General features: G+C 36.0%; 1 protein-coding gene across 4 annotated transcripts in view; it reads right to left on the bottom strand.

Moving 5' to 3' along the window:
* PPHLN1 (periphilin 1) overlaps nucleotides 1–26,709 on the bottom strand; it is a 60,650-nt gene extending 33,941 nt beyond the window's left edge. Inside the window, exons 1-6 of one of the 4 annotated variants that reach the window (XM_066319046.1) lie at nucleotides 26,629–26,709; nucleotides 23,598–23,645; nucleotides 22,423–22,514; nucleotides 19,775–19,945; nucleotides 19,260–19,315; nucleotides 2,256–2,464 (exon numbers count right to left, since the gene is read on the bottom strand). In XM_066319046.1, coding sequence (XP_066175143.1) covers nucleotides 2,256–2,464; nucleotides 19,260–19,315; nucleotides 19,775–19,945; nucleotides 22,423–22,514; nucleotide 23,598 — 529 coding nt within the window. In that variant the 5' untranslated portion in view covers nucleotides 23,599–23,645; nucleotides 26,629–26,709. Of the gene's footprint in view, nucleotides 1–2,213; nucleotides 2,465–19,259; nucleotides 19,316–19,765; nucleotides 19,946–22,422; nucleotides 22,515–23,597; nucleotides 23,646–26,628 lie in introns of all 4 variants that reach the window. The other 3 variants (XM_066319043.1, XM_066319045.1, XM_066319044.1) reach the window with 3 other exon arrangements.
* Nucleotides 26,710–27,343: the final 634 nt, after the last annotated feature.

Here is a 27,343-nt window from a genome sequence, read left to right as displayed (position 1 = left end):
AATTAGTTTTTAGAAATACAATTATTAAAGGGATTAATTAAAAAATCTATCAAATAGTTATGAAAATTGGGATAGAAATTATTTTTGTGGAACTATAAATGTGCTTGTTCATTATGGCTTTAAATAGGGCTCTAGTTTAATGAGTCAAAGCAACAAAACACAGAACATCTCCCTTGTCACCACTAAGTAACACAAGTTTTGCTCCTGTGACACTTGTTTTCAGTCCCACAGATGAGCCATCTCCTTTTAAATTCATGGACTACTCTAACTCTGTCTCCCACATGCCTCCTTTGTCAGACTGGATTCTTTAAAGATTATCTCAGTTGAATGAATTATACCTGAACAGATGAAATGAACTGATACAAATGGCAGAAAATTATTCAAAGTTATCAAAGTAAAAAAACACCATTTAATTAGACAACATTATTAGGCCATTATTTTCAGAAAGTGTGTGGCTATTTTGAGCCCCACAGCCCTACCTGTAAAATTAAACATGACACTCTCCAAGCACCAGTATTTGCCTTCTTTCATCTCCTCAGCACACCACTCTACTGACCCTTTACTGCCTGGGCCTGTGAAGGAATACCATCTTGCTTCTCTCCGTGCTCTCCCATAACAGATGAATGCTTGCCCTTTCCATGAGCCCTTTCCCTCCCTTTACCAAGCTTCTTCATGTCCCCACAGTTTTCCTTCCTTAAATTCTGTATTTATCCTAATGTGTGAAGGGCCATAGAGCATGGAATAGTCCTTCTTCAGTGGAAGCCATGTGGTCAAACCAATTCAGATAACATGATTTTAAACAGCATTATAATATTTTAGAAAGAGGCCATATAGCAAATTCCACATGAAATAGTATATACTTTGCATGTTGTAAATCCACCTAAATGTACTACTGACATAGATGAGATATTCCTTTTTAAATATGCAATACATGAGCTTACCTAAGGCAAGTCATATTCAAAAATTATTCTAAAAGCATTATTTAAACCATTCATACCTTGCAAATAGGTATTTTAATTCTAGAGGGACATTTTAGTAGTCCTCCTTTCCAGGGAAAAGGATAAAGAAACAATCCAGTGCACAACTCAGCTGGTCTCTTAAAACTTAGCTAAAGGTGATTGGGAAAGGTATTTAACCAGGCAAATGGGAGAAAATATCAAAAACCATAGCCCTAGATGCAAGTTCCTCTCATGATCAGGATCTTTTCTGGTTTGTGAATGTATTTGCTTCTACATCACTACCTCCACTATTGTCTGAGTCATTTATGTTCACTAAGTATTGCTACAAAATGTTAAAAGCACTGTAATGTTAACTAGACTACAAAGATCTTTTTTGACAAGAAGTGCTACATAATGGTTCAGTGTCACTCTGGAAACACAATGTGCCTTCTCAGCGAGTTAAAAAAAACCCAATTAATTTTTAAAAAGCTGCCAAAATGAACAGTAGGTTTGCATAGTTCACCAGCAAGCATTTGCAGAAAGGGAAATCAAATTGCATTAATTTACATAAGCTGTGCAAACAGAGTGGCTAAGATTGTTGTATACTAAAAAAGGCAATTTCTTTTTTTTCCCCAAAAAGTCATTTAAATATGAAACCTCTCAAATATTTTCAAAACAGATGATTCATTAGACTTCTGGGAAACACTAAGAGCCAAGCTTTTTAAAGTCAGAATAGACTAAACTGAGATATGCTTCACATATCTTTCAGGAGAGCAAGATCTGAGAGGTTTTGACATTGAAATGTAATTGCTAAAAAACCATCAGTTTCAAAAGCCTAGTAAAATTTGGAGAAAATGCAACAAGCAGAAGTATGTACTTTCATTTCTCCATTTTTTAATCCCTGTTTTATTCTGGATGCAGGAAGAAATGTCTTCATCTGCTGTAGATGAAGCAAAGTTTCTTGTCAGGGAATCCAATGAAGCAAATAAAGAAGTAACAGGAGCTGATGCTAGAAAGAACATAAAATACTAGAAAAAGCTGTGCAGCTGAAACTCCTACAGTCAGTCTAGACTTAAGACCAAAATAACACCTACAATCTCCCACATGAAATACATAAGGGAACAGAGAGTACAATGAAACCAGAACAGACAGCATATAGATGGTACAAAATGTCAGCTTTTCCCATTTTAAAGAGAGCATGTAAGGAAGAAAGGCTTATACAGTGAGTTGCAGTTTCACCCCACTAACCAGTTCACATCATTAATCCAGCATTACCTTGCTGAGAAGAAATATTTCTTTTATGTAAAGATGACATACTTCTGCTATGCTGGTGGAAAGGATAGGCTTTGCTTCTTTCAGGAGAGTAGCTCCTGCTGCTGATACTAGAGCCAGATCTGCTGTGCGGAGAGTCCCTCCGGCTCCCGGGCGATTCCCTGAAGAACGGAGAGTCTCTCTTGTGAGGGGATCGATCTCTCACATAATGAGAGGAATAGAAACTTTTCCGTCTGAAGCCATCTCTGACGTCCCTTGGAAGACAACAGAAAAATACAAGTCACTTGGTTACCCTTCCAGCGTTTATGGAAGAGCACATATACAACAGCAACAGTTCGTGCCTGGTAAATACAAACAGGTTAACTGTCATCTGCAGAACATACCCAAAATCTTCGGTGCTTTCAGAAGTGCTAGGCAGGGAATGAAAAACAAGTAAAAAAGTTTAAAAACAAAAAAAAAGGTAATTTTTTCAGATTTCATTGAGGTACTTCATTGTTGAAGCTAATTCCTTTTTATTTCTTGATAATACAGTTAAAATGTAAGAAAAAGACACTGACGAAACGAGAACTCTCACAATTTTTCTCAGATTCAGTACACTTGCCCCGTAAATTAAGCCTTAATTTACAATAGCTAAAAATGCATATGCAAATATTGTTTACTCTATTTGGCTTTTTTCAGGTATGTTTTTCTCTTATTTTCAAGGGACTATATTCCTCATTTGATTTCACACACCTTGCTACACAAAATATCACTGAGGGAATTCAGCTTACATGCAGCAAAGACAAAAAGAAATTTACAGAATATCTACTCTCTCGCTCACAAATCCACCCAAGGTCAACTCTTGAATGAAAATATGAAGCCTTGTAACTCCTAAATATGTTTCTCACGACACAATATTAATTTTCAACTTTAATGTAAAATGTCATTAACCCAACTGATTTAAAACCACAGTCTAATAAACATCAAAACTTTCTACTAAATTTAAATATTTTTACACCAGACCACAGCACAAATGTGTTGGTTATTTGTAAATTGTATTAATGTACATGTAAGTGCAAAGGTGAAAAAACCCCAGTATCATTTCAAACTTGTCCTAAAGAATCTCAGAGCTAAAAGAGACAAAGCCAACTGAATCTAGACTTCTCACTTTCGCCTTGGTCAGAAGATGCATTGGTAAAAGTAGCAACTACTTCTCAGCTTCCTCATAGAAATCTCCAAGATTTCATAGCATTTCTAGTAAAATCAGAATGTATCTTCCCTCCTATTTTGCATCAGAGTCCAGTATTTTAAATAGGGGAATGTCTCATAAAAATCTGATGGTCTCATTTAGCACAATGCAGCTATAGCTAATTTTGATGTTGGTGGAAAAGAAGAAAAGACGTACAATTCCTACAGCATGGCACAGGCCCATATTTGTGAGAGATAACAAAGGATTTCTGTGTGCCAAAGGTGCCTTGGGCAACCGAAGCTTCACAGGTAGCACCACAAAACAAAAACCATGTGACACTGATGTGTTTTACACAGTGCAGGTTTACTTTTTGCATGGAAAGAGCATCTTCATTATACATAGGAACATTTTATGTAGCAACAGACATGAAGTGTAAGTTCAGGCTTGAAGAATACTAGATTAAGTCAGCACTTTTTCTAGCTAAGTGGGGGGTTATTTATTTATTTATTAAAGAACGTATTGATCAAATATTTATCAGGAATGAGTTAGGCACAGCCCACTTTTTCTTCCATTTCCTTCTTAATCTCTCTCTTTAAATAATGTCATTTATTTTTAAAGCACAAGCTTTCTGGCAGACCAGTACACCGCTTTTACGTGTAAAACACACTTTTATGACCACATTATTAAACCCTCATATACAGAGTAGTTTATTACGGTAATGTTTACAGAGCCTCAGCTATTGCACATGAATAATAAATGCACTAAATATCCACATAAGATTTTAAAATACATATAATTGAAATGCACTTTTAAACAGGAAAACATTTGAAAGTCATTTTCTGCAATAATATTATGTACCCTAAAATAGAATCTCACTTTCCATTTTTGAATTTTTATTTCATCACTCCATGTTGGTTCTTAAGTGGATTGCATCTCATACAAAGCATTCAAGCCATTACATATATAAAATCAGTTTGGGACAGTATAGCAACAGCACAGCACTTCTGATGTTTTCCATTAATGTAACACACTAAACAGAACAAAGCAAGTATTGTTTTACAGGGTTTTTTTCCCTTAAACACTTAAACTAACATACACCTGCAATTTGGTAATGAAGGCCCCAATTCAGCAAAGCAGTTAAGCACATGTTTCAGATTCTAGCACATACTCAAAAGGTTTATTGAGCAGGGACAATATGTAGTAGAGATGCAAAATAGACTTTAAAACAGAGCTACTGACCTTAACAACAAATACAGAATTAATCCCTTTAATACAGCATCCCTCAAATCTTTGTATTTTGCGTTCCCAATTCACACTTAATCCTGAAAGCATAATTTTGTTCTCTCAGCAGTGTTGCATCAGGAAGCAGTATCACAGCTAACCTCCATGGAACTTAATGGTCAATTTGACCATTAAGTTCTCACTAAAGCTGACAGTCTTGGAGGGGCTTCTGAAACATTACAAAACCAGTCATACTGTGATATACCATTCACCACGGGTGGCTGGGGGAAGAGCTCCAGCCTCACAGCTACTGCAGTTTACCATCAGTTCCAGTTTTCTCAAGGATAAAACACAACTACAGAACAGAAGAAGGTATGACTTTCTGCACAGCAGAAAACCAAGGGAATACAACACTGGGGAGATTCTCAGTTGCCTGTGGATCACAAACAACACAGCGGTATAGCTTAAGCTCTGTGAAACAAAGACTAACACAAACCAGTGTGACAGATTTATCTCTTAAGAGTAGTTAGAGGTAAAATTAAATAACTTCCTGGATGTGAAATACCAGGCAATAGAGAGGTACTTGGATACATGAAGCACATCACATGTGATAAAGGAAAAAGCTTTACTGCAAGTTAGCTCTTAGATCACTCCCATTGAATTTGTGCTACTGGGCAACACCCTGCAATACTTTGTGCTCACTATTCTCTGGGACTTCTATATCCCATTACATTTAACTTTTCAACTAGAACATTAATCTACATTATGGTCCAGCCACAGTGAACACAAATCTCACTTTTGATACTGAGCTGAAGACTGGCAACAAAACAGCATATTGCTGTGGAACAGAAACAGGAGAGTCTTCCAGGAATTCACAGGTGAGTGGTGTCTATAACTTAGATTAAAAAGTCAACAGAGATGTTTTCATGATCCTTTCCATCTGAGAAAGATTACTGTTATTGCCAAAAGGATTAAACACTCCATTTACAGGCTTGCGATTAATTACTAACCTTGCCTAGAAATAACTCTCACACTTTTATAAATAAATTGAAGAAGCTATAAATATCTTCTGCAACACCAGACTTCAGTGCAAAGAGATAAAATAGTCAAGAACTGAACTGAATCCTTAACTGAATATACTTTTTCTGTCTCATAACATAGATGCAAGGGGAAGAGGGGAGGAAAATTTAAACTAAAATTCCTTTTGCCTGCCTTTTAAGGACATTGCAAGAGCTAACAACATGATTCAGATGATGTAGAAAATATTTAATAAAATATACAACACCTCCAGCCTCTAGAAGAAGAAGCAAGAACACCTCCACTTTTAACATCTTCAAAGTAAATGTAGGTGGTGCAAGATTCCAGCCACCTCTCCCCCAGAACTCATTCAATTTCTTTCCAAAGTACACAGTACATGGTTGTGCAACAAACCAACAGCTTATTCAGGTTCTGCTTTGGAGATTTGCTATAATCTCTTGTTATTGTCCAAAGATCCTTATGCAGATCTATCCTAAGCTAAAATAATACAGTGAATTACACCATCATAGAAGAAATTGCACTTGGTTCCAACGGCTTTCATTTGAACATTTAAAATGATGACAAGATTTCTTATTGACAACTGGTTTTCAACATTTTATGACTAAGCAAGTAATTGGAGCACTTGTGATATCTGCATTTTGCTCTAAATGAAATTAACATAATTAGGACCAGCCAGCATAATCTTATTAACAGCTTTCTGCACAAAGGCAAAAGAAAACAGGCACTGTGAAATGCTGTTTCAAGCAGAAAAAGATATTCAGTAATACCAAATGTACAAAAAATATTGACAATACATAAAGACTTTATCATTTTTATGCTGCATGCAGTACTTCTGAAGTTATCATAAGCAAACACCAAATCTTCACACTGATGCCATTTGTCCACCTCACTCAGTATGAAAGCTACTCAACTCCTCTCTCCCTGCCACCACCTGGGGATGTCATGACAGGTCAGAGAATAAAAAATAAGACAATCTGAATATTATAGCAACATTAGACAGAAATGCTTCTATGTCCTTTAATTGAATAGTAAAGCTATGCACTTCAATGGCACTGGAAATCCCACTACATTGCTCTTCGTCCTTAGTACCCTCCTCCTTTCACTGTCATTGATAACATACCATTAGACGTGCTGCAAGATAACCCTAGAAAATAAAAGTATATTGAAACTAAAACTATTATCTGACAGGGAGAAATTATGGTCAATCACAGACAAGGACAGAGAAACAAAGCAACAAAGAGTCCAGAAAAACACAGATTTAAGTTACCAAAGAATTAAGAACAAATAGCTTTAGTCAACTCTTTGCAGAATAAAGACAAAATACATTATTTAGACAAAGTAACTGTATTCAAATGCAAGTGATCTTGGCTTTTTCTGCTTTTTAAAAACAAGGGCTTAATAAGACCCTGTATTTCTTCAAAACAGAAAACGAAGCATGGGTTTTACGTTCCAGAGGAAGTATTTGCTTCAAGTGATGGACCAAATTACAATTTCTATGAACAGCTACACCATTTACTGCACCTTGAGCAGCCTATCACCCCAGGAGGGTACAGCAGTCCAGAAAACTAGCTCAGAGAACAAACCTCTCTCATTTTATGACTCTATGCAGTAGCGACGAAATCAATTCCTAAACAGACTTAATTCAAAATGGAAACAACTGAAATCTTCTACCTCAATATAAACTTAAAAGTTGGAAAAAAGCCAGGAAGCACAAAATGGTAATTTACATACTTCTCCTTCCCTGCAATACCCTAACAGACCAGAGAAAGTGGTCAACATTTTAGGCTCTAGATAAAGTTTTAATGCACAGAGATTTCTAAGTAGGTGCTTGCACTTTTACTGTTGTACTACCTCAGACAGAGATGAGCACACCAGAAAGAGTTTTAAAACATTTCCCTGAGGTACCAAAGCACATTGTTACCCCTCAGAAGCGTCTCTTCTTTGAGGGCTTTGCATTTACTTTCTTTCTTACCTCACACTTAGTACATGCCAAACAATTTAATGTAGACAAGCACTTTTCTTATAGACACACTAAGCCCCAGAAAGAAACATTTTTTTTCACTTTATCTTAGGGATAGATGTGAATTTTATGTTCAGCAAGCTATTACCCTTTCCCCAAAAACTGTATTTAAAATCCTTCCATAGAAGAACCCAGAAACCATGAAATAGCTGCTGGAAGAGCATTTAGGTTTTTCATCAGTGTGCTGCAGAATGCGATTAGTTCATTGACAAAAGAATGCAACAGGGAGTGCTAGGATATGCTGATTCGATCAACTCTTGAGGTTGACTTTCTAACACTATCAATAAAAAGATGTAAAAGGAAAGAGAAAGTTGTGGAACAGGTTTGTAAGCAGTAATACCTGATGCCAGTAATACTGACAGACAATACCCTTACTATATTTACTTTTTTTCTATTTCCAAATCCTTTAATGAGATCTATAAATCAGAAAAACACTCCATTTTTCTCTGTATGGGAAAAATGCCTCACAGATCCCTATGTTTTTATTCTTAAATTAAAGTGAGATTTGGAGCAGTTAGGTCAAATAGGTTTCGCTTGCTTATATGCCTCAAAGTGTTGTAACAGTGGCATGGACTTCTCTGTAGCAAATTTCAGTAAAGTTAGCACACTACTACCTCTGCTTCTGGATTTCTCAAAATAAAAGACATTATACATATATGAAGAAAAAAATCTATTGCACATAATGGGATTTTTCTTTGTTATCTTATTCCTTCCTGTCAAGTATATAGTTTGTTCAAAATCAGAAAGTTAAGAGAGACATTACCTTTTATAAATTATTCAGCCATGTAGCTTTATCTTTTTTATTTTCCAGTTTGCTTTTTCCCTTCACTTTCACTACAATTTACAATCTGTATAATAAACATTAATATCTCTTGCCTCTTTGTGTAGGCCATTTCCTATATATTATAAATATTACTAGTTTGAACATATTTAACACATAGACAAGCTATGCTGCTTGGGTAAATTCCTTATTAAAAATCCTTTTGCAACTCCTGTATGCTTTATTTCAGTAATTTAGTAACAGTTAACTTTCGAGCTCCATAACAGCTCATACTGATTGAAACTGGTGCTGCTGCAATCCTGAACTCTGCAACCTGCCTTGGATCCATGTTTCCATCTGTGCCTAAGCTAGCATTGATATTTTCTCTCAGACAACAAAACTGGCAGACAAATATTTAATTCATTGTGGTGGGTTAGCACACGGAACCAAGCTACATGAAATGTACAAAGACCTGAAACAGAACCAGGGAGAGGAGAAGGACTGCAATGGCACCTGCTTAGATAGTTAAAACTGCTGTGAAAATATATTTTTCCTGTAGGAAAACCAGTCTCCTTACCACATTCATGACTTTTAATTAATTATAAATAAAACCAGTTCCTTCACAGAGCAGTTGAAGTTAGAATCTGTAAGCTTCAAAAGAAGTCTTTTTTTTCCCTAAAAATAACAGACATGCATATCTAGCAACACCGACTGGCTGTAATAAATGTAAATTCGAAGATAAATCTTAAAACAGAATGCTGTTTAACAGACACAAGTTTTAGTAAGTATTAATAAATTAACAGTAGCTGAAAAGAGGTTTTAAAGAAGGTAATTAATTGCTTTATACTTCAGTCTCCTCCATTAACATAATCTTTTGCCTTTCTTAGATAATCCTTGTACAAAATGCTTCAAAAACTGCATCTAACAACATAAAAATTATAGAATGCACACTGAGTCTAGTAACTCATCAAACCTGAATTAGTTTGCCCATGTACTCTACTCTGATGAGATTCCACCTGGTACACTGCACCTAGCTCTGAAGTCCTGGAAAGACACGGATGGACAGCTGGACCAGGTACAAAAGAGAGTAACAAAAATTATAAAGTAGGATGGAGCACATCTATGAGGAAAGGTTGCAAGAGTTGGTGGTGTTCAGCCTGGAAAAGAAAAGGCTCTGCCAGAAAATGTTTATGATGAGGATGCTGAAACACTGAAATAGTTTGCCCAGAGAGGTGGTAAATAATCTGTCCCTGGAAAAACATTCAGGGTCAGGCTGGATGGGGCTCTGAGCAACTTGATCTCCCTGAAGATGTCCCTGCGTACTGCAGGGGGGTTGGCTAGATGACTTTTGAAGGTACCTTCCAACTCAAACCATTCTATTATTCCTTAAGTCAACACATTAAAACATTTTTCCATTTTACTTCCAGATTTCATAATCACGCTCTCAAGTATCATTTCCAAAAATAATTAGGCATACTAGGCTAGAAAAGATATGACTTAATGTAACACATGCAACTGTTGAAAGTCAGACTTAAGAAGAGAAAGACATTCCCACAGCTGGCTGATCCTGTTGTGTGTAATGACACTAACATTCAGTTTCATTTAGAAAAAAGCATTTATTGTCAGCTCATAAACAAGCTCTACGGAGCTTCATATACAAAGGAAAGAACCTTTAAGGTTATGTAAATATGTATCATGAACTAACATCAACACTAACATTGGCAATAATTTGTTACCATATAAAAATAGTATCATCTTTTAAAAATAATACCAATAGCATGAGATCATGGAATTGCTTTATTGATGAATTTTTCCTCAAATGTGGATCTTGACACTCAAAACACAAGAGTAGATGGAAATGGCACATCAAACATTTTCTCTTTGAAGCAAAATGCTTAATAAAAGGAAACCCAAACTATCAGTAACACAAAACTTCTTCCTATCCTCTCCTGTATCCTAATATCCCCACCCTCTCTCAATGGCAATTGAATCTAAAACGTTTAGTATATGCAAAATATAACAAACAAGTCCTTGGAACCTAACAGATAATGAACAAGAATTTACCTTCCTAAGGGAAATTATGCCAAAGTCCTCTGTGATAATACACCTCAACATGAGAAAGCCATGACTACATTCATTAGCCCAATTCATTGGCCTTCGTTGAGGTGATTTGATTTAGATTCCATCTTAACAGGAGTTGTCTGGACTTGAAAGGAAACTGCTCTCCTCCTCTTCTCTTTCCCTGCCCCACTGTCTCTCAGTAGTTAGCTGTTTTTCAATGAAGTAGTTAGGAAACTTTTCCAGAATAATCAAGTGCTACCCAGGGGAGTTTGCCTCATTATTTCCCAATCCAGCCTTAACCTGCAAGTTTTGATACCATCTATAGTGCTAGCTATAAGACTGGACCAGGTGAGCTCACTTTTCAAAGACTTCCTTTAAGAGATATGTTAACCAAGATCTTACAGTGTAAAGGTACATAATCTTATTTTTTAGGCATGTTACCCTATCATACACTGTAAACAGAGGAGCTCCTCATAGTTTATTAGCATACCGTTCATTATGTAAACAACATTTATTAGAAGGAAATCATAATTCTCCCAAGATGTGACTTAGTTTTAAATAATGAATCAATATTATTACAAAATTTAACTGAGTTTGCACAGACTACTGCATTTTTCCTTAGAGGTGTATCATAACATATCAACGCCTGCAGCAAACAGTTCTCACAATAGCCCCTGTTAAAAAATATAATGATGACATCAATTTTATATAACAATTTAAAACCTTAAAAAACTAAAATGGCAAACAGTTGCACACACACACAGCCATAAATCCTTAAAATGTAACACAGCTTTGGATCAAAAGCAAGTCAAATAAATGTGACAGCAGTTGAGAATTGACATGATGAGAACTTCTGGGGTTTGGGGCTTTTTACCAGATTTGGTGTGCTTGCAGTTACTTTGTCAAATAAATACTTACAAGCCAATTTACTACCTCGTCATTCCTTATTCAAAAACGATTTTTAAGAATATAATAATGTTCTTTGCAAAGTTTATAAATATCTTTCTTATCCTTTCTCAACACCTCAGACTCACAGCACAGAAATTGTATTTAAATGTAACTGATACATTTAAAAGGCCCAAAGTATAAAAAAATGCTATACACCCAGAATCAGACTGAAGTATCTATTGTAATTATGCTTTCCAAAACAAGCATACCAAATTTTCTCTTAGGGCTTTTAGAGAAGTAAAAACCAAGATTTAGAACATCCCACATTTCATGTAACAGGCCAGCTCTATTGTATGAGGCTGCTTATTTACAGGCTCAGCAGAAAAAAAAAAAATCAGGTAGCGGGAAGTCCTGCTAATTTAATCATTTAAATTCCTTTCTCTCATCCTGAGATGGAAACTGCACAACCAATTAGAATTCTGCAGGATCCTCCAAAAGGAACAAAACTACCATTATGCAATTTTTAAAAGCAAACTTTTTTTTTTTTTTTGCAACAGATGGATAAATTTTGCAAAGAAAATAAAACTGCCTTCAATAAATATCACAGTCAATTGTTATGCTAAGAAAAATATTTAAAATATTAATCTCTCAGCAACTAAAACTATCTGCCAGTAAAAGCAATATTCACCTTCCAATTTAGCCACACAATTAGCTAAAACATCTGTCCCAGGGTGTATGATGCTTGTATCCCCAATTGTCTGTTCTGTTTATGCTGGCTATTAAGTTCTGCACCTTCAAGACTGGTTCAGAGAACAAAGAAAGGAAAGACATTTGTTATCAGAAACTGCACTGACTCCGCATTCCTTCTCACAGCATGGACAACAAGAGAAAGCTCTCCTTTGCTTTTAGTTAATTTTCAGCAAAATAAAGCAGAAAAATTCCCCAGACTGTGGCTTTTCTTTTTCTTGGAACTGATCAGCTCTGCTCTGGACTGAAAACCCAAAAATCCACCGGGAGCTCACACCTGTGGCTCACCGGCCCGGGACACAGCAATCCAGCACAGGAGGGACTGATCGAGCCAAGCCACACCCCACAAAAAGGACTTTCTAGATTTGCCATCTCTTCAGAACAGCAAAAGATTTTATTGTTTAATATTATTCATTCTTTAGGCTTGTGAATACTTTGCTTGTTAAATAAACAGTTTTTCTCCACTTTTTTCCAAGGAAATCTTCTCCCAAACCAGTAAAGGAAGAACTGCTTAAATCTGCTTTCTAGAGCAACCCTTCTACAGATTTCCTCCCAAGTTTGCCCTAAACCAGGACAACATGCAAACATCCTCAGTTGAAAATAAGAGGAATTTCTACCCTCTCCCCATATTTTTTACATTTACCATGGGGCAAAAAAATTCTGCTGTTTAAACCCTGTCTACTAAGCTCTCCTTTTCTCTCCATTCCCAAGTGCGAAACATTTCAGAAGTGGAATGACAGCAGTCTTGCTTTGAATGAGGTTTCCAGCACAATTCCAGATATATGCACACAAGGCCTACATGCAGCAGAATCTCAGTTTGACACAAAATTCTTAGCAAGAAAACAGGCAGTGTTCACATAGAGTCTCCAAGCTCTAAGCTAAATAGAAGAAAGATTCATCACAGCAATAAAACTAGACTTGTCCAAATTAAAACCTCTTTACTTTCAGTTGACCTGCAACAGTGGACATTTCTGAACGGCTTTTGATTATACTCAGTCTTCAGCACAAAGCATTTTTAAAATGCTATGTAGTATCTGCATGAGAAGATTTGAGTCCTTAAAATCCATTCAAAATAAAAACTTACAGACCTACAGAACCCAAAGTGCTGGCATACAACCAGACATATTTAACTCTGACTGAGTAACGACAGTCAAATTATGGAATATAAATCTCAGTTTGCAAACAAATTGGTTGTCCCAAGCCCAAAAGAACTACAGCCACTGGAGCAGAAAACTGTTCTTAAAGAAAACGTAGCAGTAAGATTGCTGCATAAAACATGAACTGAACATGAAGTCATTAAATATTTAGTGTAAACCAGAATCAACTTTTAAGTTGTGTATCACCTATTATCTTGTTCCAAAAGGTTCTAATTTTCCCCCTCCACCCTCCAAAATATCGTAAGCCAAGATAAACTAATTTAGCTAGCAGCTTAACACAATGGGTTTTCTGAGCAAAAGATTTCAACAGACAAGTCCTTGCCTGGAGTTGTAGACAGGTATAACGAATCTACCACAATGATCTATTATAAGGAAACTGTAATTTTGTATATGAATAAACAAGCTACTCAGTCATGTGAATACCTGAGAGGTTCAATGTTCTGGCAGAGATTCTGTTTATTTATTAAAAGAAAAAGGCATGTGCTAATGAGTACGATTACAACTCTGCTTATCAATCTCTGTCAAAAGCAAGACCATTTTCTTTGGGTGACCACCATATTTATTTCTCTCCACACATGCTTTTTAACAAAGAATGAGGTTATTGTCTGGTGTCCCATAAGAGCTGTCAAATACTGCAACAAACAGCAGACTTATGTACATTTATAGCACCATCTCATAAATCCCTTTGGCTAAGTTTGTCTTCTATAAGCAAGACACAAATCAGTTTATATTACAAGAAAGTTTAAATCCAAAGCCTAAAGGCCTCCCAACATAATACACTACTTTAAAATATTATACTATTCAAACATGTTGACTATTTCATTAATTAAAGAACACATACAGGAAGGAGAAAAAAAATCCAAGAAACAACCATAATGACAAACTACCTTGGCTGTGACACATTTGGACTCTCAATATTAAATGCCGCTTTAGAGAAGAGTCAGTGACCCTTCTATCTGGAGACTCTCTCATCAAGGATTTTCATTTAAAATAACCCTTCTTACCAAAGAATTTTCTCCTCAATGTACAATCTTCAGACAACTCTACAACATCCTCTCATCACTTTGTGCACTTACAAGGGCTTAATCACTAAATGGAAGGGTAGTTCAAGCAGAGATCAAAAAGCCAGGATTGCTGGGCTTCTATCCCCCACTCTGCAAACAATTTACTCCATAGCCTTCCGTAAATACATTCTCACTGTGAAGGTGCATGCATCTAGAAAAACCAAGATATATTATGCCTTACCACCCAAAAGTGATAATTGCAAGCTTAATGTTAGAAAACCACATAAATTTTTCAGAGGAAAGACAATGAGCCATTGATTTAAAATACTTCCAAACAAAACACAGAACCGGCTGAGGAATCTCAGTTGTTCGTGGATCACATTGTTTACAATGAAGTTTCTATATTTTGCCAGTTTTCTCTCATTTCTAGCACCAATATTACTTCAGTATTTCCATTTATTACAAAATATTTCTTAAGTACTCCAGGAAATAAGCAGATCTGCTTTTTATGGACAAATGCATTAGTATTAAAGACTGGACTACTAACACTACTTCCTAATTTCACTTAGATCATGGGAGAAAAACCCAACCTACAAATAAACAAAACAACACACACAGTAGCAACATGTTTCCTTCATTAACAAAGGAAAAATTATTCATATATATAGCTGAGAAAGAGACATTAAAATGTCCTATGTGAGTCACTTCTCAGAGGTCTACTTTTTATTTATTCTACAAATATGGCAATCCTTACTTTACAAAAATCTGGGCCTCAGATAATTCTGAGGATCAAATTTAATGCATGTGTAGCTGGGATTTACAAGTGCGTCATTTTGTAATTTCTCTTTGAAGATGAGTCTTACCCATCTTAAGTTGCCAAGTTTCGTATATTTCACATCTTGTGAACTCAATTTGGTTGGTAAAAAAAGAATGAAGTAATGCTCTGTACACTCAAAAGGATTAAAATTTAGCATGACTAAAGTGAAGAGCAGCTAAGAATCTTCTAAAGCATTTCACACTGAAAAGTTCATCTGACCATATAAAAATGAACTTCGATGCAAAATCCATTGCTATTGAGGCCCATAGGGAAGTACTGCAAAACTGGAATCCTTCAACATATAGTTCAGCATAGTTTCCTGATATTGTTTTTAAAATCTGACATGCAAGAATGCTTTGCATAAATGAGCTTAATGTATTGCTGAAGACAAGTAGTAACACAGCTCCAGAAATTATCAACCTCAGTACAAGATAAATGTACAAAGAAGTCACATCTTAATTGATCTCTACTCCTTTCAATTGCTGTCTCACAATTCTCACAGCATCAGCAATTAAAATTGCCTTTAATGTGTGCAGAAAATTTTCTTCAAATTATGATGTACAATTCTTTACATATGCCAATTACACTTGAACCAAAAGGCACCTCAAATGAAGTTAAACAAAATTCACATCAGTTTCTAGAGTTCAGAATTCCTTCGGTGACAACAGGAAAGAAAGAGCTGGGAGCTCATTTTGAAATCTATGTCCTGCACATCCTCTGAATAACTTTATTTTTTTACATATAAAATAGATATTTCTGCCACGAAAAAGTTATGGTCAGGATAATAGCTGTTCACTAAATATAGTATAAAACAAGGCTAACAACCCTCAAAAAGCATGTACTCCAGAAAATAGCAGAAGGAACAGTAATGCTCCACTCAGCGCTAGACGTGATAATGTCTACCATGTAAACGACAGCTGCTTGGAAACTGGAGCATAACCCTACATGGAGGAAGGCAAAAAAAAAAAAAAAAAAAAAAGACAGTAATCCAAGTGCTAGAACATCAGCAATCCTCTTGTCACTCATGGAGAACTGCTGCTGGCCATTAGACACATCACATCTGAAGCCACAATGCTACAAATGCTAAGTAAGCAAGCGTGTCATATTTTTAAGAAAAAGCCAAGAAGCTTAAAAAAACCCCAACAAAATACCACCAAAGAAACAATAGGGAAAAAAATACAAAATATCTCTAACTGCTGGTTTCTTCAACAGCAAATTTTAAGAGAATTACAGAATGACAGAATATGTGAGGTTGGAAGAGACCACAAGGATCGCTGAAGTCCAAATCCTGGCCCTGCACAGGACATCCCTAAGAGTCACACCACGGTTCCTGAGTGTTGTCCAAACATTTCCTGCACTCTGTAGGCTGCTGCTGTGACCACTTCCCTGGAAAGCCCATTCCAGTGCTCAACCACCCTCTGAGTAAAAAAACCTTTTCCTGATATCCAACCTAAACCGACCCTGACACAATTTCAGGCCGTTCCCTCAGGTCCTGTCACTGGTCACGAGAAGGAAGAGATCAGTGCCTGCCCCTCCTCTTCCTCTCACAAGAAGTTGCAGACTGCAATGAGGTCTCCTCTTCTGCAGGCTGAACTGACTAAGTGACCTCAGCTGCTCCACATAATGCTTCTCCTCAAGGCACTTCACCACCTTTGTTGCCCGCCTTTGGACACTTTCTAATAGATTAATATTTTTCTCATATTGTGGTGCCCAAAACTGCACAGGACTCACTTAGGGACATTTAATATTGCAGATAAGTAGCATTTACTTTGGGACAATCTCAAGTAATGTTTTTCAGCACTCTAAATCAAGATGGGGGGAAGAAAAATGCAGAAAAAGATCAGAAAGTACTTTTTGACAGGTATGTTTTCAAAAACCAAAATGTGAATGATGAACACTCAAAAGGAAATGCTAACACCACACTAACAACAACTTCTTACAGAACATTTTTAGCTGCTGATTGTGATTTTAAAAGTAGTCAAGAAACCTTTATTTCTGTCAACAAACAAGTCATTATTTTTAAGAATTGATAGTCACTGTACTAACTATGAAAACCCTACAAGTCTCCTGATATTCTAGCTTCTAACTATGCTTTAGTCATGTTCCATGCAATTTTTTTAAAAAGTCCTAGTTAAAATAATCTTAAACCTCCTCCAATTTCCTTGAAGAAAAAAAATTTCTGTGTACTCCAAAGAACTTTCCTAAAATAACTTTAAACATATCCAACAAGAAGGCATTTTTGCATAAACTAACTTTTTAATATCATGCTTTGTGCAGCAAATGTCTTTGAAATAAAAAGTAATAAGCATTTTCACCACAGGAGACAACATATACCATGAAATGTACTTTGATTTCCTCCTTGAGATCCACTACATTGCTCAATAGTGGGCAATATGCAAAAAATTGTAATTAAGTTTATTACAAATATGGAACATTACAAATGTTTAGCGACCTGATCTCGAGACTTTACTTTCAAGATGATTTACTATATTTATATAATGATTCAGTAGGATTTCATTCAATTGCAATGGATCTTTATGAAGTTCTTCCATAGCATTATTGCAGTTGTATAACAGTTTCATAGTCTGAAGTATGTAATAAATACTCAGATGGGACCATCATATACCACACAACACACTTACAGAGCCCTCAACAAAACGAGTTGACATTTTAACCTTACATATTGAAAGGAAAAAAATCAGGATGCATTTAAGACAATCTTTTTGACCACTGGGTGCCACTCTTGTTCTGTGTATAACAAACTGCCTTACACTCAGTCTTAGCCTTTTTAGTTTTTTCCTAAGCTTTAAACAGCTCTGATTCTTCTAAACTGAGAGGAAAAGATGGAAAAAACTTTTACACATGTTTTTATTAAGACTCCTTTTCAAAACCCTTTATTATTTCTTCTAGCCCCAAGAACGCAACTCTGAAAGAAGTCCATTGCACACAGACCCTTATGATATAGAAAGGATTTCCTTTATGTTGAGGTTATAGAAAAACCCATCCATGTTATGTCTAAATCATCCCATTCAATGAAATAGGCATCTACTGCAATTGTGTGGTCCTGTATGGAAATTCCTACTAACAGCTTCATATTGAGTTTGCAACACCACAAGACTAAGGCCTTGAGCGAGACTGTCTGAGCTTTTTCTGACCTGCTCTCAGTCTTTTTTTTAAACTTGCTGCTGATTAAACAGCCGTTTTTTCAACTGGCCAGGTGTCTATATCTAACCTGGTTTACTTCTGTTGATCTTTGTATGGCACAACCACAGTTTCAAATACACAGCAGTAACAATGAGTTATTCTATGATATTATGTCTAACACCACAATGCAATACCTACAAATACAGGCCTGCTATAACAGACATCTCAAGAAGTGGAATTGCAGGATGTGGCACATAAAAGCACATCATCAGATGACAATCTTAGATCAGATTGCTACTGTTTCAACTATACTAACAATCTATTCTCATCTAAATATTTAAGGTGACTTTCATCCTTGTCCATAAATTTTGAGTGCAACAGTATCCCGTGCACTTTATTTGCTAACTCAAATAATCCATATCAAACATTATTGCAGGCATATGTACATTACAGCCCTATATTTACTACTAGTCCTTAAATTTCATAAATGGGAACCTGAGGTACAGACTAAGAAGGGTTCATAGAAATTAATATAACATATGATGGAAACATACACTCATCAGTTCAGCTGAGAAAACAGGGAGCTCAGAAGAAGGCTTCATAATCCCATGATCTACCCCACCAAACTTTAAAACGGCACAGGTATCATTATATTGCATATCCAATGTACTGCAGCTGCAGAATCCAATAATAGACCAAAGAATTCCCTTAAATCTTGTAAGAAGTGTGATTGATCAGAGCTGCATTAAATTACTTACACTTCCAGGTTACCATCCTAAAGATGTTATCATTCTGTCTCCTATCCTTACTAAACAAATACTAAAACAGAGACTTATGTCATATAATTTCTTAAATTTCTATTTCAATACAACTAAACCCCATTTTTCCACCACTGTCTTTTACTTCAACAGATACCCTTTCCCTGTGATTTCACTGGTCTGCTCTACCAACCATTTTGGTGACCAAGTAAAATGCCCTAAATATTAGCAACCTCTGCATGGAACTACAAGAATCAAAATAATACCTGTATTCAGGTCTTGTAGGATGACCATCCCTTGCCCATCTGTATCCTGATTCATCCTGCAAAACATACATGCAAAAGGACTGTGTATCATGTATCTCAGTGTCAGATGTCAAGTACAGTTATTGCCAAATGGCTACTTAATTACTGCAAAACCAAAGCATTTAATGGGCTAAAAAAATATTAACCCCTGCAGCAAGTATCTCCTCAATTTAGTCACTGTAGCCCTTTATTTTTTATTTTCTTCTTCTGTCAATATTCAAGAGGGCAACTTTGCAATGTCACACAAAACACAAAAACCATAGTTTCTAAATCGCATATATATATATACATATATATATATATATATATATATATATATATGTGCTGTGACTTAAAGAATTATAAATTACCATTTCAGAATTTCAAACAGCTGGGGCAACAATAACGACCTCCCCAGTATTTTAATTACCCAGTTAATTCAAGCCTTAATGGGAGAATAAACATCATAACCAGGTGAGAAGATTCACCTTACGTACACCTCGGTGTGGAGGGCCGCTCCTCCGGTCGTGGGCAAAGCTCCGACCCTCGCTGTAGTCCCTGTACTCGCCGTGCCCGTAATCCTCATAGCGACTGTAATTCCCCTCCCCGGGTCTCTCCAGCAGGGGCGGCTTCTTGGGCACAATGTTCACTATTCTGTGGTAATCACCCTGAACCACAAAACAAACGTCAAAGCAAAAATATTGCTTTTAGCAGTTGAAAATCTGTATTTAATAAACAAAAGTAGAATCAAATTTTAAGTATTGGATTTAAGACAAGAAAGTGCACAGGTAAACACCAAATATTAAAAATCATGCCAGAATAACTCACTAAACCTAACTGGACACTACTCATATTCAATCCTTAGGCATTACGAGTTTAATTATTGAGGGAAAATTTCAAACGTGGTCTAATTGTCTTTTGGAAGTTCATAAGCAGTAGCATTAGCTACTTTCTGAGCATCTCAGCTCCACATATTTCTCAGATTTTTCACATTATCTTTAGAATGCAACAAAGAAAGTTATCTGTAATGCCTGTTAAAAAAGAGTGCATTTGAAAATACTATCAATTTTTATGTCCACAACATCCTCCACACTGCAGAGTGTAGTTAAAAGAGTCCTTGCTTCATAATCTGAATAGATAAGCACACACTGAATACAGTGCAGTATAAAGTGATAGAATCGTAACACTCAAGGTTTCTCTTTTAGAGCAAATTTCAGGCAGCTTTTTGCTAGAACACAAAATTAATTTATTTCCTTCAAATAACATGTCATACAGCATTTATCAACTAAAGAAATTCTTTGTTTATTAAGTACAAATTGCACAACTGGAAAAGACACAAAATTCAATTTTATTAGAGCTAAGTTTTTTATAAGTCAATTGCAAATAAAAAGCAAATGAAAACATGAATGCAAGATTTTGTATTTTAAATATTCTTCCTTTAGCAAAACATTTTTAATGAGCCTTAAATACAAGCTACAAATGGAGAGTCTTGACTTAGCATGTGCAATTTGGCACGGGGGAAGATACTAAAGCTATTTTTTCAACAGTAAGAAGTCACAATCTAATGCACTGATAGTTTTTGCAGAAAAATACATGGCATTCACAAACTGCTAAATATTGTCATGCAGAAAAAAAAAAATGCTAGTTGTGATTTCAGAGACCACCCAACAGACTAGAGGGCAATCCAAATCTAGCCTACAGCCACACTGGTGCAAAGTGGAGACTACAGAAACATAAACACATACAGTCACAATACTTGATCTACTCATTGAACATCCTCCACATGTAATTTTTTTTTTCAGTTTGGTGTCTTACAAAGATGTGCTGTGCACATGCCTGATCACACATTGTTCCCTGGACAGCCTGAAAGACTACAGGAATTTAGAAATGTCAATGACGCAATAGTTAAATTGGCAACATGTTAGTCAAACAACTTTAAAAAAAATCTGTAAAAATACATTCTGCCTTTCCTCTTGTCCAATCTTGAAAAGTATTTTGGAGAAGGAGGTAGCTAAACACCCTGTGAAAATCCATCTGATTTCCAGCTTGCTGAAAATGCAGAAATGTTGCGGTTGCCTATAAAGAGTTACATATGTCATAGAGCAGCCAAACACTAATAAACTATTCAATAGAGAAGCCTGTGTAACTACTTACCAAGTTACTACCACTGGTAAGCTTCCAAAGAGACAAGCTGAAAATGTAACAGGGAACCCAGAAGATACACTAAATCATCTATGCTATTATTTAGGATAAGTAAAAGGAAAACCAAATAACAGGCACTGGTACATGAAATTTTATTTTGCCAAAGGCACATTACACAGGATGTAAATAGAAATATCAAAAATTATTCTTAAAATTTTATTACGGCGTAATACCTCCAAAGAGGCTACAACCTGTTTTATTTCTTTGTTAGAGACTTCAGATAGGGAGAAACAAAAATTACCCAACTCTGCAGAACAGAGAATTCCTAAAAACATTCTGAAGTTATTCTATAATACAGCAAGCAGAGCTTCTGCATTTGCTTTTACAAGCATAACATGCATACATAACTCATCACAGAAGACTCTGTATCTACAAAGTAGACTTCTGTTGACACTCTTCTTGCAAAGTGTCTCCCTTACAGGACTCCAAAGCACAACTTTAGCAAAGATGTACTTTCAATACTTGTTAAAAACATCTTCTCCTATACTTTATCAATCATAAAAAAACCTGTGTTGGTGACAATCATGAAAGAAGTTCCTTTACCACCTCATGTTACTTAAAAGAAATATTAATGTAAAAAGACTACGGATAAATATAACAGAGTATGGCCTTTTGTTCCCCAGAAGTCATTAAAAGTCCTGTGTTTAATAACACAAAGAATTACACACACAAAAAAAAAATCAGTTTATCAAAATACAAATATTCTAAAACAGTTCCAACAGATTTCAAAATTAAAAAAGAAAAACAATTCTGTAGGCAGCCTATTATTTCTGTGCAGATGCATGTGCTAGATTGCTGACTTCAAAGAATGGGAAAAAAAAAAACTTGGGGTATACTAGGAACTTACACAGGTACATAAATCCAGCCCCTGTGGTACAGGTCATTGTATAAGGCATTGCATAATGTTATAATGCTACAGATAAAATGCTTACTATACACTTACATCACCATGAATCCTTGGAGGGAGACGTTCTCTTGGAACTCTTTCATAGTCGTATCGCCCTTCAGACCACATTTCATCTCTTCGATACGCCACTAAAGACAATAAAAATACAATTAGTGAAAACTAGACGCATTATGAATAGATAAAAAGACAGTGAGCAGAAAAGTAAATGTTCCAGGATTTTTTCTAACATAATGCATTGCACACAAGCCCTCTACATACACTTTTTATTATGAGACCTTTAAAATAAGTCTTCCAAGTAACAGAAAGTATGTAATGTACTTGGAGAAAAATAACTCAGAGTATGGGCAAAAACATGGAACTGGAAATTAGTTCAGTATAATCAGTAAAATTACAGGACGTAGAAATACTATAAACTTTACTGAAATGTACACAATATTGCAAATACTAGATGTACATACACAATGCATACACACATACCTTACAGCAATTTTTAACACTGTTCTGCTAAAAATACTGGAACTTTAAAGAAAGTAATTCCATGTCTATTTATTAAATAATTTCTACTTTTTAACAAAATAGAATAACTTTGAATTATTTCATCAATTCAACCATCTGGAAAGAGATCAAAATGCAGTACATAATTTCTTAGCACAAAGCTCCACATTTTGATTATATGGATACAATACATTCTTCTATGCAGATACTTCCTGTTTTAAATTGGGAGTCAGCAGAACAAAGAAATACCTCTTCCCAGAGGAAATCAACTTTCGAAGCAGAGTTAGTCATTAAAGAAAGGTGGTAATAATCCATCACCCTAAAAAATTCTAGTCATGCTGTGCTAGACATCACTTGAGGAGTTCAGACCTTTCTGTTGATTATAAAGGTGACAAATTATCTCCTATACCACACTGAAAGTAGATATACTGCTAGAATTGTATTTTTCAAACCTTCTCTTCACAATAGTAGCACTGGCTGTTAAAAACAGCCAATATAGATAAGTAACAGCAGGTCATATTCAGAAGGAGAAATACATAAATGTTACCTACTTGCACAAAGTAAAAACACTTTACTGGACATAGGCTTATGAGGCTATATAAAATTATTGATTAAAACAGATGTTATGAATCAACATAACAGAGGGGTTTATTAACTGTAAACAGAGGTAGCACTAATTCTGATATACACTTCTGCCAAATATAACAAACACATACTTTTCTGTCAGTTTTAGCAACTCTCGTTCTGAAGATCCACTCACTAACCTACAAAAAAAGAAACAGATGTTAGCAAAAAATACGAATATACTCATCATAAGTACCTTTCTTTCTGCTACATAAACCAGACAGGTACAATCGAAATGTCCTAACTACCTGTGCCCTGTGACCTGTCTTTGTAAAGAAAAATAAGATTCAGTTGCATGTGATGAGAGGCTAATGAAAAGCGTGATTTAACACAGTCTTTTCTTTTGGGAAAACAGAGTGAATCCTGATAAAGAAGCTCTTTCCTCAACTACAAGATGCATCTATGTTCAGAGATTTTGACCATAGCATTGGTTCAAACAAACCAGATTATCTTCTTAAAATACAGCCCCATTTTACAACAGACTTGAACAGACTTGACCTTGAGTTTGTTCTACAACCAAGACACAGAACTAGTCTGATGTAGCTACAGTTATAAATCAAAAGCTGACTAAACCAACCTAGTTTTGGTAAGGACAAAAGAGAGGATCCACTGTACCTGCCCTCTCCACTAAGTTCCATGTAAGAGTTACTAATTCTGAAACCACTGCTCATATTGTTGCATTGGATGGTCAGGTGCATCATCAGAAGCACCTTCCTGGCACTTTCACAGTAACTGCCTCAAATTTTCTTGATTTTGTACTTCACTGACTTTTTCTAGAGCCTTAAAAATGCACACCAGGGCTATATGTGCACAAACAGCTCTTACAGCTAATCCCATGCCCTCCTTCCCACATTACCAGGAGGATGCTCTATCTGCTTTTACACTGTCCTTACCACTCTCTTTTCTTTGTGCCCAGAACAGTACTGGAACATTTCTGGTTTTTATGTAACAGAAGGGACAGAATTAGCTATAGCAAGACAAAATCATTATGCTGAAAAGGCAATGCATGCTCTGCCTTAAAACACTTCACTGCTGGTCCCTCATGCCCAGCCTTTGCCCCAGGGTGGACCATTCCTTCTGTCTGTACTTGCCCACAGCACCCACTCCCTCCCCTGCTGATCCACAGCCCACCCACCTCTCACACAAACAGAGAATTAGGTACTTGATGGCAACCCTCAGTTTTTTAGACAAATAGCAAAATACCAGAAGCTGAATTCAGATGAGGTGGGTTTTTTTCTGTTTTGACAAATATAGTAGTGACCCTGTCCTTTTGCCTGCAGAAATTACTGAAACTGTTAACTGAACACACTGTTCAAAAAGCAACACATCTCAGATAAGTGCTACCGAAGCTGAGTGCAAATTTACACCTCATGCTGCTTTGTCGGTCAAATCATCTCCAACATCCCAACACACATCATTGGCAGTAGCCACGAACACTCACACACCCCATTATATTATCAGGGAGCAAGGCTGATAAAAACACTCCCTTTTTTTATCACTGTTGGACCTCGCTGAAATGGGCAAGAACTAAAACCAAAACCAATTTTGACAAAAACACAAGCCGGAAAGACAGAGATATGCTATCAGAAAAGTCAACAAACTGACAAAAAAAAAAAAAAAAAAAAAAAAAAAGCACTAGACAACAAGCATATGCAGCCAGAAGAAAAATCTCATCTGCATTTAGAGGAATTAAATGAAGAAAGTTAATCTGGCAGAATCAACCACCAAGTACATTGGTTAAAATGCTGGTAGGGTAAACAAGTAGAAAAGACCAATTTTATACAGAAGACAAACAGACAAATTTTAGCTGAGCCCAGTGAGATAAAATAAGGATGTATACCAAAACAAACAAAAAAAAAAGTTTGAAGGGAAGAAAATGCAACTCCCAGCAGCCTGAGCACCTCTTATTTGTTTCTATTAAAAAAAAATTTGTTTCTAAAAAAAAAAAATCCATTTCTTAACTGGTGTGACCTAACAAAGCTTTAATAACAACCATGGACAGTCTAAACTTCTAGGATCGGTATCAGAAGATTCCATTAACAAAGATTCAAGACCCCCAATCTCAAGTGTATTGAGATTCATCTGTTCTCTCAGTAGGTACAAAGTTGTTGTAAAACAAAGAATGAGAAAAATCTGGTTTTGTTTCACACCTAATATTATAACTCATCCCAATTAACTATTTTCTATTAGCACATACAACGAAAATAGTTGATATTTAATATTGTGATATATAATCACTTACTATATTAATTTAAACACACTCTTCCTATTTTTGATCAGAGGTGACTATTTTGCCTAAAGCAAGGTCTTCTCTCAAATAAACACATTCTGTAAGTGCAGAGATCATTCTATTAACACAACACAAGCTGCTCTATTGTAGTCAGCCACCAAGAATGGCTTTACTCCATAAGCACTATGTTGTGCTCTATGCTAATACAGGTTTTTTCATCAGGCAGAATACACAGCTCTCTTCAGATTTTTTTGCACCATTGGGCTTTCTTTATCTAATAATCAATGGTTATTTTTTATTCTTTTTTGCTTTCTAAATAATAAGTGTTAAAAATTCCCGATGCATTTGCAAAAGCATTCCAGTACTTTAAAACACTTTGTACACAATTCTTCTCTGCTTACACTTACTTGAGACATTAATTTTCATCAAGGATACAAATATCAACTTCTCCAGGATTTGTAATTTTCTAGTGTGTGCTATCATCCTTCTGCAGAATCTACGTTTTTGTTTTCAATACATATGGCTTCCTAATCCAGATGGCTACATCTTACCATATGTGAACAGAGCATTAAAACAATGCTGTGCTGCAAATGCAGAGACAGGCAGGTGAAGCACCTCCCATGCCACTGGGATATATCTGGTTTTATAATGTTATTCTGATAAACAACAGAGACTGACAAATGTGAGCCAATTCTGTCTCTCCTCTACTCTGGAAAGGTCTCAAAAAAAGTTCAAGTGCTTTTGTACGAGATGTAACTTATCAGCAATATTACTATAAAACTTGCAATGATTCCTGCTGTGAGGATATAAAGACGGACAGAAAACATTGTTTTATCTTCCAACAATCAGGCTTTGTATTTTATTATCTTCAAAGATATTCCAGTATCTCTTACCTAGACACAAGGCAAGGCGGATAAAAATGGATTTGAGGGAAAAAGTAACTTTCTCATCTTCCCCTCAATACATGGGCAGGTAGAACACACTGAATAGACACAGTCCTACTGGTAAAATGAAAAAGCAGAAGTGTAAGAGCAGAGGGAAAAATCCAACACATCTGGAAATAAAATAACGTGCAAGAGGCTTTAAGAAAAAGGAGAGATTTAAAGACAATCTGTCTCTACCTAATAGCAAATACTGGGCTGTAAAAGTTTAAAAAGCAATTAGAAATATGACTGCAACAAGTCTAGGGAAATTCACCTAGTCACTAAGTGGCTTTCTTCCAATCTTTCTCAACCTATTCACAATAATTTTGACTTAAAATAGCATGCATAAACTGAATATATTTAATAACAGCAGCAGCATTCCAGTGAGGATTTACAATCGCACCAGTTCCACTTCCTGACTACATCATTCTAACTTGTCACTGGGACAAGAGAAATAGAAGCAATGCTTTGGGGGTTATGGTAATAAAATGAATGATATATTAGCACTTATCTTTGCCGGACCACTTGCAGTTACCAACCTGTCTATCACCAGTGCCTTGAAAAGCAGATTCTACCAGGCTCTGATGTGGCTGCTCTGCCAGCAATGCCACTGCAAACAGCTGCAGGGATCACCACTGCTCCCGTGGCTTTCCATCCTGCAGCACAAACACTCTGACAACAAAAT

This window comes from Sylvia atricapilla, chromosome 5 (genome assembly GCF_009819655.1).
Source record: "Sylvia atricapilla isolate bSylAtr1 chromosome 5, bSylAtr1.pri, whole genome shotgun sequence".
NCBI classification, from domain to species: domain Eukaryota; kingdom Metazoa; phylum Chordata; class Aves; order Passeriformes; family Sylviidae; genus Sylvia; species Sylvia atricapilla.
The sequence above is the reverse complement of the archived record's forward strand: the minus strand, read 5'-3'. Positions and strand labels throughout refer to the sequence as shown.